Source organism: Amblyomma americanum, chromosome 2 (assembly GCF_052857255.1).
Source record: "Amblyomma americanum isolate KBUSLIRL-KWMA chromosome 2, ASM5285725v1, whole genome shotgun sequence".
Lineage (NCBI taxonomy): Eukaryota > Metazoa > Arthropoda > Arachnida > Ixodida > Ixodidae > Amblyomma > Amblyomma americanum.
In genome coordinates, this window is record NC_135498.1 from 98959384 (window position 1) to 98978549 (window position 19166).

The 19166-nt window shown below is 45.6% G+C and overlaps 1 protein-coding gene across 1 annotated transcript in view; it reads right to left on the bottom strand.

The window, feature by feature from the left end:
- Nucleotides 1-212: 212 nt before the first annotated feature.
- Nucleotides 213-19166, bottom strand: part of mrn (general transcription factor IIH subunit 4 marionette) — a 48130-nt gene continuing 29176 nt past the window's right edge. The window contains exons 8-14 of the mRNA XM_077654992.1: nt 13475-13558; nt 10454-10586; nt 6155-6206; nt 5966-6044; nt 4751-4798; nt 4522-4662; nt 213-396 (exon numbers count right to left, since the gene is read on the bottom strand). Coding sequence (XP_077511118.1) covers nt 286-396; nt 4522-4662; nt 4751-4798; nt 5966-6044; nt 6155-6206; nt 10454-10586; nt 13475-13558 — 648 coding nt within the window. The 3' untranslated portion in view covers nt 213-285. The remainder of the gene's footprint in view (nt 397-4521; nt 4663-4750; nt 4799-5965; nt 6045-6154; nt 6207-10453; nt 10587-13474; nt 13559-19166) is intronic.

A 19166-nucleotide genomic window follows, 5' to 3' on the forward strand; every position in this document is an offset into this window, starting at 1 on the left:
GAATCTAAAACAAAAAGTTATCTAAACAGTTTGTTTGCAAAAGCGTCCAGTAGTGATGATACCTGTATTTAATTTTTTGGTGCTTTCTAGCTTGAACATTTAAAGAACCTCACTGTTAATACAACGTGGCAATCTACCGATTAGGGCCAACATTAATTTGTACCCACAGTCCCTTTAAGACTGAGGCAGGTAGCTTTGCAAATGAGCAGAAACATGGATGCGGTGTTGTTTATTTGAATTAAAAAAAAAACAACAGTAAACTGGGTGAAAATGAAGCGAGGGGAATCAATGATCTTGTCGGTGCCGCTTCCAAAAACGTTTCACTTCGTCATGGCCATTCCTATTGACCACCATGACGCGTTTACTTGGATTGTCCCAGATGAGGACACCCAAGTCCTGCAAGGAAGAAGAGAGATCAGATCAGACTGCCACCCATTTCTTCATGAAAGCTCACTATTTTAATTTGGTTGAACCGAGCACTCAACCTTAAAATGTTATTGCCAAGCATCTATGCTCTTTTCTGTGCCCGGTTTTTCTCAGAAAATGCATGGAAAGCATTCAGTAATCCATACGGAGCCAACCTGCAACCTGCGGTACTATATAGCTAGGTGCAGCTGAAACCGAAAAAATTTACAAGCAAACCTACTTCGAAATTTCACTGTTTCTTTTTATACACAGCAGTAACTGATTAAAGCAGAAATTGGGCACAATGAGCTATCCAGGATTCTTGAACTGATGTGCATGGGCATGTACTGCACGACAACTGGAAATAAAAAAGACATTTTCTACTTTAAATTACCTCTTTACATACCACTAACGGCTTACGAGAAAAAAAAATGAAATTTCTACTTAGGCTTTCTGGCAAGAAAACATTCACCAAGCTCACATCGATGCTCTGTCTTGAGCTTAGGAAGCGCACCATCTCTTCGAGTGTGGGCAACCATACTGGCCTGCACTACAAATATGTTGCATGTCTGAGCAGCCAGGTGTTTCTCCAAGGTTAAGCAAACATGCCAAATCATCAGGGTTGCTGCATTGAGATATCGTGTGACCAGATGCACTGAGCCTGCCAAAGTGCCAAGTGCCATGGAAGGCAAGCGAGGCCTTCTAATGAGGGCATGAGATGACAATGACCTGCCCATCACTATGCTGCTGCTGATGATGATGATGATGCAGTAGCCACACTTGTCCTTTCACACCATCACAAAGATGGAGGCAGGGCAGAACTGCCAACTACTATATGTGGTCGTCGCAACGTATACAGTCTTGCTCAAAAGTGTTCAGCCCACATGGTGTATTTTCCAGCCTTGTGGCGGTGCACATGTGATGCCCCTCACTGTATAAATCTCCATGAGGTGCAAAGAACCCTTTCCTCCTTGTGCACCAAGAAATGTTGGGTTTTAGACGTTCCGTAAGGTTAGGTGAGCCTTAAAATATGCTCTAGCAGTTCTATAATCCGAACTGTACAATAAAAGCTTGCATAAATACTCCCTAGAAACAGAATTAATAAATGAGCCTAAAATTTGGAAAAAAAAAGAATTTTAGATGATTTGTTAATTCGTCTAGAAATTTTAATAGCTGCATTTTTTTCCCTTCTAAAATGGCTGATCACACAGCTCTAAAATTAGAAGTGTACAAGGGCCCACTCACTGTTCTAGCATATTTGAAACTAGAATTAGTGGCCTACTAGGAAAAGCCAGTGATTTTACACATTTATTGTCTTTTTCACTGAGTCAAATTCGCAAGTTTGAACAGTTGCTAATTATTACATTCTCAACAAAACTAAACAGACTGTTTTTCTTAGTTCCAACTGGGTGTGGGTCATTGCCGCTGCTATGAAAAAAAAATCTGAATCAGCTAGAGCCCATACTTGAAAAAAGGTACAAAAACACACACACAGAAAAGCTTTGAAAAAAGAAACTTAAAGTTGTTAAAAATAAAAGTATGTTATATATAAATAAAGTCCTTAGAAGGTGATCATGACACCGAGACAGCCCTTGGTGACAGTTTCTTGGAAACGTAGCGCAAAAAAAAAAAGACAGAGCGCCATGTTTCCAAGAAACTCAAACCTACTAGCCCAAACCAAGCTTTTGCTTGGTTACAGTGTTTTGCATTTTCCAAGCAGTGCCTCCTCTATACTTTCTGTGCCTGGGAAAAGGAGAGGCGAACAATGGGAGCCGGCCGCCGGCGCTAGTATGGCCTTTCGCCGCCATGCGCCACCACCGGAGTAGGACGCCCATCGCATCACCGTCGCTCATAGAAACACAGACTGTTCGCAGCTGTTCTGTCGTTGACTTTTCGACTGCGTTCATGTTGTTTCAAGTACAATCAAAACTTCTTTAAAAGGGAGCTCGGAAGCTCTTGTTGCTAAAGGTAACCGGTCCATTTCAGTCGTATCATTTGCGGCTATTGCTGTGCAATGCGCTCGCGCGTCGTCTGCTGCGCTGATATGACAGCGCGCGCCTGCTTGAATCCAATTAGTGAAAAATTGTTCTGTCACCTTTAAGTTCGCTTGTCTGATGGTCATTATTTGAAAGCAGTGTTTGGCAGCAGCTACTACTGAAAGCTTGGGCGCTGAAAAAGCTCTCTTGCATGCTGTTTACTCACGTAACAGACGACGCAAGCCGGAAGGGCATGCGCTAAGTAGCACGTAAATCCGTTAGACTGCTTCCAAAGTGATACCTGATCCCGCGTTTCCTTCGTAAAGTTTTTTAGAGTTACCATTGTCGCCACCGAAGCCACAGTTGGCGCCAAAAAATGTGGAGCTGTGCCATGTGGTTTCATCATTTGATCGGCCGCGCACTTAATTTCCTGCAGCACTGTTTCTCGAGTCGCATTGTTGACGCTCAACTTGAGCAGAACGCGATAAAAATGCGCCCTGCTGTCAGTGCCATCAGTTATGTAACGTGAGCTAGGCGCTGCACCATCTGCCTGAAGATAGCACTGCGCTGACTATCTCAGCGAAACGGGTCTCTTCAATCCTTCTTTTAACTTTCTATCTCCCGCATTCCTTCCGCTTTTTCAACTTATGCTTCATGGCACACTTTTCGAATAAAAAAAAAAAGATATAGGGGTTCATGTATTCAATATCGGTGCGTTAATTGTGACTCAAAACTTACTCCAACTCGAAAAAAAAAAAAGCATTTATTGTGGAGTCCCACTCCCACGTGGCAGTAAAGCGTATGCCACTCTCACAGTTTCACATACTTTTGCGAAAGGAGCTTTTTTTTGCAAAATGCTTAACTACGTCCTTGTCAGTAACAATGAATGCGTAGTTGCAGAGGAGCGGCCTCAGGAAAAGAACCGATTCATGAGCTTAAGCCTGTGCTCGCTGCTGCCATCGCTCTTGCACTTAGCAACTTTGAAGCGCAAAGAGCTGGGACAGCGTGCTCTACTAATGTAGTGATAGGCTTTTGCAAGGTCTCATCTTCCTGCGGGGTGCGGTCAGCAAAAGCTCCTATTGTGTTGAGAATGAAGAGAAGTTGATCTTGCGGGTAGAGCAGCCCATCTTGGTCTTGGCTGCGGGTGAACTGAAAGAGCGGCTGGTTGCTAACCGGCTTCGTACACAAAGTAAGGCAGTTCTCGCATCTTTTTCTTTTTAGCACTTCTAAATACATAGGGACAGATTGCATGCAGAATACGAACTTGAAAAAGCCTTAGGAAAGCATGAATGCAATTAAACACGCATGCAATAGTGAAAGCAAGAATCGTACTGCGCGCCGCCGATCAGCGCCAGCCCAGCTTCTTGTATTCTCGAAGAGAGCGGAGGCACCCGACGCGCCAGACGTATTCTACTCACACAGCGCCGCCATGCGGCAGCCGCGAGCGGCCGCGGAGCCGGCGCCCGACGGCCTGAGGAGAGCGTTCGCCCAGGCACAGAAAGTATAGAGGCGGCACTGGTCCAAGTCATTAGCCTCTATGTTCATTTTGTCTTATCTGTTTTCAAACTCTGAATCCATGAGTTTGGAGTAGCTTTTTTTTCCCTTTGTGCACATGGAGAACAGCCCTGAAGTGACATCTAATTCCTTGAACACTTCGATTCTTCCCGCATTTCTATCATTAAAGCATGACATTTCATTACCAACAGCTGCCTCAATGGTCTTCATGCTTGGTAATGCTTATGGGCACCTGACTCACGTCACTTCGTTAGTGCCTAGAGTGCACTTTGTGTAGCTACAAACATAAGCTAAAACGAGACACGCAGTACCATAAAGCAATTGTACTAGCCCCAATAAGAAGGCTAGAAAATCAAAAGTGAAGCATTGCATGATTAAAAATAAAAAAAAATGGTGTATAACAAGGAAAAGTAGTGAACACTCGGTGCGACGCCTTCAACCACACGGACTTTTTGTTGCACTCTGTGAAAAAAGGATCTATAGGAAATATTTTGAGCATGACGAATGGTTATAAGTTATGCATCATTAGAACGCTAAGAAATTGCTCTATAAACAAGCCCGAAATTAAGAACTCTATATACCCAATGCAGTTAGTATGACAGTAGTGAAGAACAACGGTACATACAGAAGCATAGTTCCTGAGGAGTTGGAAGTCACTCTGCGAAATGAACTGGCTGTACAGGACTCCTTCACGGAACACAAATCGGTCCCTCTCCAGTTCCCAGAGACGCAGCTGATCCATGATGGTAGCCGGAATCACGGGTGTCTGCAACGTAGGACACGTGTTAGGAAAATCAAAGAGCTGCATGAGCCATCCATCCGCTTGAGAAGGCCACGGAAGGACTAGTACTTGCCCGTTTGAGAGCCTCGGGATGTGCATACATACGAAGAAACTTTATGATCTGGAATAAAAAAGAAATAAGACAAGCTATGCTGATGAGCCAGATGCTCAATCGAAAACAAGCCGTCAGATAAAATTGACCGTGAGGACCGTTGAGTAAAGATACTGCGCAAAATAATACAAACACAGACGAGAAGGGCACAAGGACGGGCACCCTCCTCGTCCGTGTTTGCATTATTTTGCGCAGTACCTTAACTCAACAATGTACGACCGTCACGCCAACAACATGCACTCTTGACCATGAGGAGCAGGAACCAGATAGTTACAGCTCAGAAGGACAAGAATCAACAATTAGGTCAAGTTAGCTTTCTTAGACTGCACTAAGCACATGAACCGTGAATTCATCATGTGGCGTTTATTACAAATGAAAAGATATTTTAAATTCCAACTAAGAAAAAAAACACAAACAAATATGGCGGGCTGATGACAAGAAATTCTGGCACTTTGTAGGTTCTTGAGAGGAGACTGAACACAATCACCGCTTGCGAGCTACTAATCTGCCAGACATTCATTTTGCCAGCAAAGAGCAAAGTGCAGCTTTTGTCAGAAATATATAGCCTATCGTTTTGTACAACAAGCTTTCCAAATCTCGCAAAGGTGGAATGAACTCTCGCCTTCACTTCTCCAAAGCTTTTGACCTACAGTGGTGCCAGTGTGCCCCACAACAGCGGTACATAGAAGTAAGGAGGAAAAATGCTTCAATAACTGCGCTGCAGAAAAAAAAATATGGACGGTACCAGCCAAGAATGTAGTGGTGCCATGGAAGTGAAATAGTCTCACGAAAATTAAGTAACCATAAAATTAGTAGACGTTTTTAGCATACCGGAGACGTACTACCAGACACTTATACCGGTTTACTAGATCCCTCTTGCACATGCGCAGTGGCATTGTTGGGGTGAGGGGGAGACACTGCGTGTGCGCAAGAGGGGTCCGGTAAACCGGTATAAGCGTCCGGTAGTACGTCTCCGGTATGCTAAAAATGTCTAGTATTAGAATTAGGTCAGACCAAATCAGAATAAGGTCTGCAACTTATATTACACATCAATTTTCTACCTAGAAACAACTAGAAAAGTCGGACGTAATAAGACATTCTGAATAACACTAGTTCAGTAAATAAGCAACCAAAATATAATCTGACAGCCAAACACAGCTATGCCACATGGCCCACCTGATTTGATGTGATGCCACTACGAAGTGCTTGCCGGACACTCTCCCTAGTAAGTCTGGCAACTACCAGATTAGGAAACCTGAGCAGGACGAAAGGGCAATTGATGATGAGTGCCATTCATTAAGTCGAGACCTCATGCAAGCTAAGCACACACAGTATATATGAGATGTGTTTTCAAGCTGGTATCACCTGTACAAAAGTTCGCAGAACAGCGCCAGCAGGGCCACCTGGAGCTGAGAATCTGAAATGTAAATAGATAAACGACATCAATGCTGGTGAACTGCACTCTTAATTCACATATTATACACAGTGCACTTTAGTTTGCTGTCTATTACAATGCACAAGTCATACAGGGGCAGAACCAATTGTACCGTAATACGCAGCACCTCCTTCAGACCAACTACATAACAAATACCGATCTTCGCTCCTTTACAGGTATCACAAACTTGCAGCCCACAACTTCACAAGTTTTACCATCTACAGAATGAACTTGTTAACTGGATCAGCAAGGACATCAATCTATCCTATTTATCCCAATATAACACCTACACGACTCCAATATCAGGGCCGACTGTGCGGGCAACGAAATGGGGAAAAAAAAGATAGTAACTTGATGGCCCATTTTGCGCGTAAATGAAGAACAAAAACAAAAGATCACAAATACTATAACATGAGAAATGAGGCCGCAGTATATGTAATGATTGTTAAACTTTACGAACAAAAGCACCTCCAAAAATGGCTTCACATGTCGCTTCTCTTTCAAGATAGCGGCATTCAAAGTCTACAGAAAGGGGTGTTTGAGCTTGGCTTTAAAATGCTTGCACTCTGTAAAGTACAGGCCACCGAGACTCCATGCCGCATATGAGACCTAAAAAGCGAGCGGGAAATTTACAATACGTTTTTGAAAATTCCCGCTTTCACACCTCACGGCGACGCGCGGTGCCAGGCTTTCACACGAAAACCTGGCATTCGACATCATGTCGTGCAATTGACGTCAGCAGCCGGGGGTTATCATTGGTTCATAGCGCCTAATTTTTTCAGATGTCAGGCACCAACACGGCCACGGCCACTACGCGCACATTGCAGCCAGCGGAGGTACAGGAGTGGCCGCGTGGGCGAGGCCGACGGAGGAGCGCTGCCGTTTTGGCGTGCGAGAGGAGAGGGAAAGGTGCGAAGACGCGGAAGTTCAAATTTTTTTCTGCATATAACTCAGCTCCCACAAAATGCATTAAAATAATCCTTGCTGGGGGATAATTATGAACCGTCATCTTTTAACATCCCAAACATATCACACCTTTATTGAGACCCGCTTTCTGGGGCCCTTTAAAGATAATTTGGAATCCTGGAGCATGGAGTCCTGCTGCACCATCGCCGCATTGAGTGCACACACTTTAGAGGCCTTGTCGTGAAAATGAGACTTCTACCAGTTGGTCAGCCGTGTGGCGAGTCATGCCTACAACACCTAGTTTCCCGTGACTGCACAAAAAATTGCAGATTTAATAATTTTCCCTCCAACTGTGTGCTAGTAGTGACATTCTCTTTTTTGTGCTATTGTTGTATGGTGACAAGTGGTAATGACAGTATGAAGAAAAAATGACTATTTACATTTCCGAACAAACATCATATGGGGGGGAGTTCGAGAACTTGGGAGAATTTAAAAGAAATATTATTATTATGAATATGCGATCTCACACAGTTCATGTCTACCATAGCCGAGGGGCCCTCAAAAGAAGTGCACACGGCACGCTAAAATACAGAAGCAACAGATATGTGAACTATATTCAAGAGGCAACGCTTCAGATGCATGCGTCACAATCAAGTGATGGTGAGCCTCCTGTACTTTAACGCAGACAGCCTCCCATGCAGCAAGAGCCGCCATCATCGCAGTGCCACCACTACTCGATGTTTCGAGTTGCCAAGTCCTACGCCTGTTTGCTGCGCCTTCTCTGCTTTCCCTAATTCAATCAACTCTTTCAGTGCTTCCTCTTATGACCAGAACTGCCTTCTTTCTAATCAATAGCCACATTCTCCTTTGCAGTTGCACACCGAGCATACTTGAATTGGAGAAAAACTAGCACCAAACCATGCACACCACAAGACAAGAACGAAGAGGAGACACAAGCGAATGATGTGTTGTGCAAGGTTTAGCACTAGTTTTTCTCTAATTAAAGCATGCACCAACTAGCCCAAAAAGAGGTGTTAATACACCGAGCATGTTGCTCCAAGCGCACTAAAAAGCTGACTTTGCCCAGTGGCTGTCAAGCCTATTGGTGCAGGTTTGCTCTCTTTTCTCTCGTGCCTTCTGCAGCACAGCTGTTAACAGCTCCACGAGCAGGCACACCAGGCGCCTTACCGTCTACCACAGGCAATGTGTTCAGCGCCAGTATCTAGATATCTCTGCACCGTGTATGACACCCTCTCAGTTGAAATTGCAGCCCCGGAATTTTTAGGCACGAAGTCAGCAAGCGGGTGAATGTTGCACATTCACGCCTCACATGTTGACGCCTGTGGCAGGCAACGCGCGGTATGTGACGTGCACGCAATGCCGTAATCTGCGTGACAGTACACCGCCTTTACCGCATTGGAGAGAAAGCTTCCGCAGAGAACATCTACCAATATATGAAGAGGAACCAAAAAACTTTCAGCTTGAGTAAATTTATACAATTATTTCTCTAACAAGACCGCTGCTTTTCACATGTTAACATACCAGAGCGAGAACAAATGTTCAACCCATGAGGGGAACTCCATAACCAATAAGCCCCTTATGTGCTAGATTTAAGAACTTTTTCAAAACCAGTAGCCATGAATGTTACTGCACTCACAACTAGATATGGCAAGATTGCCAATTCCAGAACAGAATAGACTTCTTTTAGTATACCAGTGATACAATGCTCACGCCTTGTTAAGCTCCATATTAGCAATATTCTTTCTGGTGCCTCTCCAAACCTCAAATATGTGCCGCCGCCACGGCTGCGCTTGCTGATTATCCTTTTCTCGCGACCTGCTGTGGTGGCTAAGTGGTTACGGTGTTTTACTTCTGAGCCTGAGAACACGGAATCAAATCACGGCGGCAGTGGCTGCATTCCGATGGACGGGAAATGCAGGAGATGATAATTTGATGTTCGATGTCTGTGCAAGTTTAAGAGCCCCAGGTGGCCAAAACAATTCCAAAGCCAATGTGCAGCTCTGGGACATTAAGCCCCACACAGTGTATAAAACTATAAACCACTCCCTTGGCACAGCAATGGGCATAGCATTTCTTCCGCACAGCAATGGGAGGCTCCACTTCCGTTGTCAGCACCAACCTCGCATTAGTAGCCATCAAGAGAGCAGCCATTTCCATGTTCCAACTGGCACCAAAGTTATTCCTATGCTATGTGGACGACTGTTTCAGCAATATGCACCACGAAGATGAGCAGCCTTTCTTACTTCATCTAAATTCAATTCAGCCATCAGTACAATTGACCATAGAAGAAGCCAACGGAAAAATCCTTTTTCTTGATGTCCTCGTAAAGAGAAAAACAACAGTGCTTGAAACCTCAGTATATCGAAAACCGACGCACACAGGGAAGTACCTTAACTTTCAGTCCGCACATCCAATTGGTCACAAGCGGTCAGTCGCAAAATTGCTTTTTAATCGCGCTTTCACCCTATGCTCATGCCAAGAAAAGCGCCGCTGCGAAATGGACAAAGTGAAGCAAGACTTGCAAGACAATGGATATTCTCAGCAGCTAATGAAAAGCCAAGAGCGCTCCGCTCACAAGAGCAGAAAAACGCAGAAGCCAAGCGAGCGAGCATTCCATATGCTTCCGGGGTAAGCAAAGCACTTTCACACATTTTCAAAGGTTATGACGTGCACATTTCTCATATGCCTACCAGCAAGTTGAAACAACAGCTGGTCCGGGTAAAAGATCATCTAGATCTATCAAGGTACCCGGGCGTGGTATACAAAATACATACTGTGTCAAGTCTGTGACGCTGCTTACATTGGCGAAACCGGAAAGTTCAGACGCAGGCTCAAAGAGCATCAGAATGACGTCACGAACGGTCGCTCCACATCTAATGCTTTGGCAGAACCCAGTATATCAACCGGACACACCATCGATTGGGACGAAGCATCAGTCATCGCGCCTTCTTTTAGAATCTTTTCATATACATAAAACGAAGCATGCTCTTAACAGGACATGTGGAAATCTTCCAGAGATCTACAATCGGACACTATGCAATTTTGACCATACTTAAGCCACTATCATTCCATGCGGCGCTCTATGTGATCAAGGGACCCGTACAGGCCCCGAAACGTCGTGTTTCCTTTTCCTGGAAATTTTTAGTGAGAGCACGCTTATTTCTACAAAACCATTCTCTCGTAGCATACAGAGTCAACCAGGAAAACAAGCAGAACCAGCAGGTTCTACGGTAAGCAGTAAAGTGAGATACAGGTCAGGAATGACAACAGCATGTGTGCAGCTACACACAGTGGAGCCTTACTTGTGTATGCGTACACCCTGTAGTTGGTCTCAACCATGATGTAGCCTGCCTCGTAGCTTCGCAGGCTGGTCTCTTTCAGGCCCGACGCCAGGTTGATGGCGAGCCGCGTTGGGTAGAAACGACCTGACCTGCGCTGGTGAACGCCATGCCCAGGCAACACACCACACTTTAAGGTCAAACAGCCCGTGGCTCTTTCACTAGAATTCATGATCTGACAAAATGAAATTGTATTTCTGTCTGTGCTGAGGCATCCCTGCAGGTATCCACACCACCAAGAAATTGCTCGAGAAAAGGCTTCCGTCAAAAAATAGCAGCGATACTCCGAAGCTGAACCATATTAGGTACTTAAGAATACCTAACATAACCACAAGGAGCATTTCATGACAGGTTTCAGAATGCAACTTGGGTCTTTCTCAAGCAGCAGCTCACTGAAAAACAGGAAAGAAAAAAATCATAACTGAACTCTCCTTAGTGCAGAGAAAAGTGAATGTCACTGCTGGTTCTTAATATACTTATGTTAAAAACTGAATGGCATAATAATGCAATATCGAGTCAACTATAGCTTATTAGTTGGTTTTCTTTGAAAATTGTAGCACACATCAATGACATTGCCAAAAAAAGATGCCACCACAGTCTAGAAGACATTGAAGTAACGAGCGTTAGCTGTTTGGTTTACTTGAATTGATATCAATGAGATTAAAGTGACGTGCACTAATGGAAATACAAATGTGACAAATCCAAGTGACGTCACCAATCAATCACCAATTCGGTATACCAATGTCACCAATGAATCACACCAATCGGGTTGCTATATCAATTTACTATGGGGGGCGCCATCTTGAATTCCTTGGGATTTCACGCCGAAGGGAGGTGGTAGCAGATCCCAAGAAATCGAGAAACGTGATGAATAAGAGCTGACGCTCTTAAAAATTCAATTAAATAAGCTACTACAACAACTAGTGCTTGAAGGCATGTGCTTGAACATTAATTTCACAAAAAAGAAAGGCTGTTTCCACAATAAAATCTAGCCAAACACAAGGGTTAGAAGTGCTGGAGAAACATGGGCAACAGTGGTAATTTATTTATTGTGCAGAATTTTGTAAAAAAATTCAGCCCTGTTCAGTTAAAATAGCAGTTCCAATTTTCGTCACATTTGTGAACAGGCACATCAGGTACATAAGTCCAGTGCTGATGGTGATATCTGTTAGCGTGATTATGTGGGCCCAGTGTCAGTAAAATGAAGCATATTAGGGGAAATTCAAAATTCCACAAGTGCGCTTTCCCATGTAAGCATGCTGCCAAAGACAAGATGGCAGACTTCTCTATAAAAAAAAATTGCTTGGTCTACAGGAAAGGCACTATGGGTGTGGATAGAATGTAAGAAACATATTTTGGGGAATCAAACAAAAAACCAGTCCCTCTTGTTTTGTTTCAGCTAAAAACGCGTGGTCAGCCATCTTGTTTTTGGTTATGTGGCAAAGCGCACTTGCGGAATTTTGAATACCCCTATTAAATGCAGTCTAAGCAATACGCAAGAGGGAACATATGCAAAACATATATGCCACAAGCAGAAAGAAGGTGTGGCTCTGAAAATGACGATGTAAATATTAGTAAGCTTATGGCTGTGCTACGCAAACACAATACATCTCTACTACAAACAGACAGGTATGCACTACACATGAACCCTTTCATAATAAAAGCATTTGTCCCACTTGAGTTCTCACACTTTCTGTAGCAAAAAAAAAAAAACAACTTCAATCTATCAATGATAAACAGGACTAGCTTCTTGTTGCAAACACCATTCGCCTTGATAGTGCTAATGGGTGATAGGAACGGGACTTTACTCCATTCTGATGCTAAATAAGACCTCTAGACATTAGGCTCTTACATTGCACAATGTACTGCCTCAATTCAAGCTGTCGTTACTGGGTGCTGTCACTGGTTTTGCATGGGTCCAGTCCTTATGAATGTGCTGATGTGACTCACAGAAACATTTGTTGACAAAGTGAAGTTGGCCAGCATTGATCGATTTCTGTGTTTTAATAACAAAGACGCTAACTTCACTGAAAAACAGAGCTGTTATAGGATAGCAAAGGTGAAAAAAAATTAAAGATAGCTGTCGCCACTCTCAGCCATTTTCGCAAACTCTAGTGAGTCGAGACAGATTTTTGTGTGCTTATCTCTGAAACTATGTGACATTGCCGCCGATTTGCAAACACTGATCATGGAGTACTTTTTGTGAGGATAAACATAAACATAGCCGAAAACAGGCACAGAATAGACCTCTTACTGCTAACAAAAGCTGGACGGAGCATCCTTAGTATCTCTAAAGAACGTTGGAAAGTTTAACAACATAGTTTCCTAGTTCTGGTATTGATCTGAGTCATGCATTCTGCAGGTGTTGATAATCAGAAGTTTTCACTGTCCTGATCAGACCTGCAGACACGGAAGCTCTGCATTTACTACAAATTCTAATGCATGAGTCGAAGACATTAGCATCTTGAGGTAACTTTCCAAGCAGCAAAATAATGACAAGGCACGACCAGAACAAAGAGCGCAGTGAACAAGGAACAATGCTGAAAGCTGGCTGTACCGAAATCTGAACTTGCACTGGCTAGGTTTTTCACACTGCCACAACTGCACTAAATGTGCTTGCTGCAAATGCTGGCAAACACAAACATGACTTTCTCAAAAAACCGGTTGCAAAAAGCTAAGTCTGCAAAGGAAATTTGTTGTTTTTTTTCAGTTCATCTTGGTTAATGCCTTTATGATTTTTTTCTGACGATATAGTAAAATAAAGCTTTACGTGAAATTTCAAAGCAATCTCTCTAGTCGAAATAAGGCTTTGTAGTCATTCTGCTCAACCACAAACCTTTCAGGATAATGGTTTCATGCACAGAAGAAACCTTTCCATCCATTTCAACGCAAAGTGCATGCGCTATGCCTTCACACATCCTCTCCTTCAGCACACCAGTCTCACTACTGGTTACAAAAGAAAAAGAAATGGTGGGGCAAACTCACCTTCCTTTGATAGACAAGCCCAAACTCCCTCAGGTGCTGCAGGAACACAAGGAGGGACTCTGACATCCCTTCAGTGCTGTAATCCTGAAAAAAAAAAAAAATATCAGCATTTCAATCACTCCACCTTCATGGTCGCCAACGAAGATTACTACCACACTAAAGCTAGCTGACGCACATACAGATATCAGCTTCAACACTAATCTTGCACCAGTGTGCAGAACACCTTGCTCCACCTGTCTTGTAAGCTATTCACTTTACTGCACATCCAGTGAGGGTTTTAGACATCACTGTACACGATTAACCTTCATTACAAGCCCAGAGCTAATTCCATTTACAACCATTAAACAGAGCATTTCTTGACATGTCGCAGTCTCGCGCTGGCCCAAGCAACAGGCCTCTCCTGCAGGGCACCCTCACTTAACTGTTACCAGAGGATTTAGTCTTTCAATTTTATGGCGGGCGTTAGAATATTGTTACGTACTCGGCAGGCACTGAGCAAGTCCGGGGCGTCCATTTAAAAGGTTTAGTAACGAGGCGGAGAGCTCAACGTGGCCAGGCCGCCCAGCTTCTCTTTCCTCCACGCTTCCGATTTCCTCCGCTTTGTTGTCGACACAAAGCACGTTGCACTTCTCCCTCCGCAGACGAAGCCTCCCACGGTGAGCTAAGCAGGGTTCCAAGGGCTGAATCGTTTAAGCCAAGCAATATGCACCACTTGGGTCTTTTGAGAGCATCGGCCACTGTCAGTAAGGCGAAAGATGATGTAGTTCAAATCACTGATGCGTTCAAGCACAACAAAAGGGCCAGTGTAGTGGGACAGGAGCTTCTGACACAAACCACGCTTGCGGAGCGGCGTCCACAGCCACGCTCAATTGCCAGGGCCATAAGAGATGGGCTGGCAACGGATGTCGTAGCAGTGTTTAAAGCGCTGCTGTGAATCCAAAATGCGGAGGCGGGCAATTCGACATACTTCTTCAGCTCGGCAGAGTGTGGCAGTGATGGAAGGCTCGTCGTGGATAGAAAAAGGAAGGATGGTGTCGATGCAGCAACGAGGAACGCGAGCGTACACAAGGTAAAATGGGCTGTAACCAGTTGTTTCATATTGTGCAGTGTTGTACGCATACGTAATGAAAGGGAGGACGTCACCCCAGTTCTTATGGTCAGAATCGACGTACATTGCCAGCATAGTGGTGAGCGTGCAGTTTGTGCGTTTGACGAGGCCGTTCGTTTGTGGGTGATACGGTGTCGAGTGATGAAAATTGCATTCACAGCGAAGAAGTTCTTCGACAACATCTGCAGTAAACTGGCGCCCACTATCACTGATGAGAACGCGAGGAGGTCCATGACGGAGAATGAGAAAGCGCAGGAGAAAAACAGACACATTGGAAGCAGTGGCGGACGGTACGGCGGCTGTTTCACAGTATCGTGTTAGGTGGTTAACACACGATCAGACCGGGGAAAAGGGCCTAACAGGTCGATGCCCACTTGCTCAAATGGTGTGGTTGGAGGTGTGACAGGGTGCAGCTGGCCTGGCGAACACGACGTAGGGAGCTTAAAATGCTGGCACTAGACACAGCTGGATACGTATTATTGAATCGTTTGACACATTTTGGGTCAGTAAAAACGTTCCTGTGTATGGTGAAGGGTCCAGGCAACTCCCAAGTGGCCAGACGTGGCATCGTCGTGCATCAGTTGAAAAACAGGGATGCGAAGGCTAACCGGCACAATGAGAAGAAACCGTGCACCGCTGGGCGTGAAATTCTTCTTGTAAAGTAAACCGGCGAGAATACAGAAACAGGCAGCAGAGGAATGACCGGCGTCGTCGAAAAGCGTCGCTAACGTTACGTCCTTGCGCTGTTCAGTCTCGAACTGGTTAGGATCAGGAAATGTGGGTGATACAGAAGCGAAGCAGTCATCGAAGTTGTCGTTATCGCAACCAGTAGGCAAAAGTGGCAAGCGTGAAAGACAAAAAGTATGGTGGGGCAGCCAAAAAAGAATGTAAACCAATAGGCCCTTGCCTGTGCCACTACGTATAACAGGCTTAAGCGTGAAAGACAGTCAGCATCGGCGTGTTGACGACCGCTTTTGTACGCAACAGTGAAGTTGAACTCTTGTAGCCGCAAAAGCCCAGCGGGCAAGTCGGCCGCATGGGTCGTGGAGGTTCATGAGCTAAAAGAGGGATTGATGGCAGGTGACGATGATAAAACCATTTCCGTACAGGTAGGAACGAAAGCGCTGCACAGCAAAAACTACTGCGAGACACCCTTGTTCGGTAACTGTGTAGTTCCGTTCCAACTTGCTCAACGACCGGCTGGCATAAGGTATCACTTGCTGATCTCTGCGGTGGCGCTGGATGAGCACAGCGCCAACTCTGACAACTGGTGTCGGTGTGAACTTCGATGGGAGCAGACAGGCAGAAATGGCGCAGGATAAGGCCCGACGTCAGGAGAAATTTCAGATTGCGGAATGCAGACTCACAGTCAGCGGTTCATTGGAATGGCACGTCTTTTTGTAGGAGGCACGTGAGAGAGGAGGCGACGTCCGCAAACCGCGGAACAAAACGGCGAAAATACGAGCATAGCCCTAAAAAACCGCAAAGTTCCTTGACTGATTGCGGCACTGTGAAGTTGGTGATAGCCTCAACTTTCTGGGGATCCGGCCGGACACCGTCCTTATCAACCAAGTGACCGAGGACAATTATTTGGCGTTCGCCAAAGTGACACTTCTTAGAGTTAAGGACCAGGCCGGCTCCTTCAATGCAGTCGAGGACGATAGCGAGGCAGCTGTTATGTTCGCTAAATGTGTTCCCAAAGATCACTACAACATCCAAATAACACAAACAAATCTGCAACTTAAGACCACGCAAAAATAGCGTCCATAAATCTTTCAAATGTGGCAGGTGCATTGCATTGTCCAAAAGGCATAACATTAAATCCATACAGTCTGTCAGGTGTGATAAATGCAAGTCTTTTCTTCATCGTTTCGGTGCATTGGTATTTGCCAGTACCCTGATCTCAAATCAACCGAGGAAAAGTATGAGGGGAAGTGAAGACAGTCGATGGCAGTGTCTATGTGTGGGAGCGGATACACATCTTTTTTTGTGATGGCATTTAGGCGACAGTATTCTATGCAAAATCGCCACGTATTATCTTTCTTTTTCACGAGAATAACTGAAGCCGCCCAAGGGCTTGAAGATTCCTGGATAACTCCTCGGTTTAACATGTTATGAACTTGTTGGTCTATTAGCTCACGTTCGGTCGGTGATACGCGGTAAGGCCTCTGCCGCATTGGAAGTGCGGAGCCAGTATTGATCACATGATGAATGCGAGAATGTGGAATGGGTGCTGGAATATGTCTGGAGAAATCAAACACAGTGACATGCTTCAAAAGCAGTTCCACCAAAATGCGGCGCTCGTTTGTGGAAAGAGACTTCTTAATCATAGCCTGACCTTTGGACTCTTCACAGGGGTGTTCCGGCTCTTCAAAAGCGCGGTTACTGAGCGCCACGACTGAAACAGACAAGCCTTTCTTGAAATGGGCAAGTTTCATGCCACGAGGTAATATGGTGGGCGCTTCCGAATAGTTCACTGTCCACAGTGCAATGTGGTCACAAGTCACGGGGACTGTGCAACGGGGTACGAGGACACTCTTCTTAGTGCACGTAAGTGCAGTGGGTTCCACCACGGCGTCAAAGGCGTCCCACACAATTTTAGATGGAACAACCGGCACGAATTCAGCGAACATTGCCGGGACAGGTGTGTCCTCTGACACAGAGAATGCTCTGAAATCAAGAGAGGAGCTTTCCACTAGAGCCGACATCAGAGTTGCGTTCAATGAAATCCCTCCAGTACGACACTCTAATGTTGCACCGCACTGCTGCAAGAAGTCAATTCCAAGTATGACGTCATGTGTAGAATGCGACAGCACAGTAAATTCAGTCCTGAACACTTGTCCACCGATAATAACATTTGTGGAGCAGACACCAAGTGGAACCAATGTTTCACCCCCCAACATCCTGCAACGCCACAGCCTTATCCCAGCCGAACATTACTTTTCGCCCCAAACTATTAATAAAGGTCAAACTCATTACAGATACTGTCGCATTGGTGTATACTAACGCCATAGTTCGAATTCTGTAGATAAGCATTTCAAGTTTGTTCTTTAGCATAAACATGGGAAGAGGGATTGATAGCATCCACTTGGCGGTGGCCTCACCTCCATCGGCCACGCCGTCTAGTTTCCCGGAGGGGGAGAGCAGCGCCGAGGGGATGGTGAGCATCATTGACGTGAAGGTGGTGTCAGGCTGCGGTCGGAGGCAGGTGAGGCGTTTCGCAGAAATGCCGCACGGCAGCTGCTCCAAGGGGATGCTGGCGTTGGGTGCTGAACTTCAACATCGGGGTTTAGAGAAGTGTTCGGCCACGGGCGGTGATCTTGTTGCATCGGGCCTTGGCGGCGGCAGTATCGGGATATATGTCCGGTCATGCCACAGCGGTAACACACAAGTGGAGGGCGCCAGTGGTCAACGTATCGTGCCTGCCAAGCGGGGTCAGGGCGTTGGTTGTAGTCAGGTCTAGGCTGTTGTCGCGCAAAGTCGGCTGTGTAGGCACGCCATCTTCCCACAGACTGGTAGGCAGACCGTACATAGCAGGGTCTCCGATCGGCGAAGTTCTGCGCACCGCCAGCTGGAACCCAAGAAGTGGATGGTGTTGCGGGCTCGGCCTGCAATGCACAACCGTCCTGCTGGGCGTCATCACGGCGCACAGGGTCTTGATGCCAGAGGAGTTCCTCGCACACAATTTGGCGAATCATGTCAGCCATTGACACAGGAGCAGCGACGTCAACGCTGGTGACGGAAGTGACATTGGCGAAGTGCCCGAATTTTGAGACAATACGAAGAAGCTTCAAAGCCTCGAATGTTCTGCAGTGCTTGATGACGTCAGCCGTAGACTTCAAAATGTCTTTGCTAATAAGGAAGTTGTGTACGTCTTCAGCAATCCCTTTAAGCAAAAGTCCAACCTTATCTTCTTCAGACATCCGTGGATTCACTACCCTGCAGAACTTTACGATGTCTTCGATGTACATGGTGCAAGTCTCCCCAGGTAACTGGGCCCGTTGAAGCAGCGTTTGTTCGGTACGTTTCTTTTTGGCAGATCCGTCGCCAAAAACTTCTTTATCTCTTCTGTAAAATGTACCCACGTGGCAAGGGAATCTTCATGGTTGTCGAACCAAATCAGGGCTGTCGCTTCCAAAAAGAATACGACGTTGGCTAGCTTCACTGTAGCATCCCATCGGTTATACAAACTTAACAGCTCGTAATTAGTCAGCCACTCATCAACATCTTCATCGGACCTTCCAGCAAAGGTGCGCGGTTCGCATGATGCCAGTGGCTCATGATGCCAGTGGCTCGTTGCAGGCGCTGCTTGCTCGGCATCGCCGTCCTGAGGCATATGCAATGGAAGGGGTGGTAATCCAACAACTCTGCGGCTCCGTCGAGCACCAGAGGGATCCGTGTTGATACCCAGCAACGTCCACCACGACTGTTACGTACTCAGCAGGCACTGAGCAAGTCTGGGGCCTCTATTTAAGAGGTTTAGTGAAGGGGGTGGAGAGCTCAACCCGGCCATGTCGACCAGCTTCTCTTTCCTCCACGCTTCTAATTTCCTGCGCTTCGTCGTCGACATAAAGCGCGTTACAA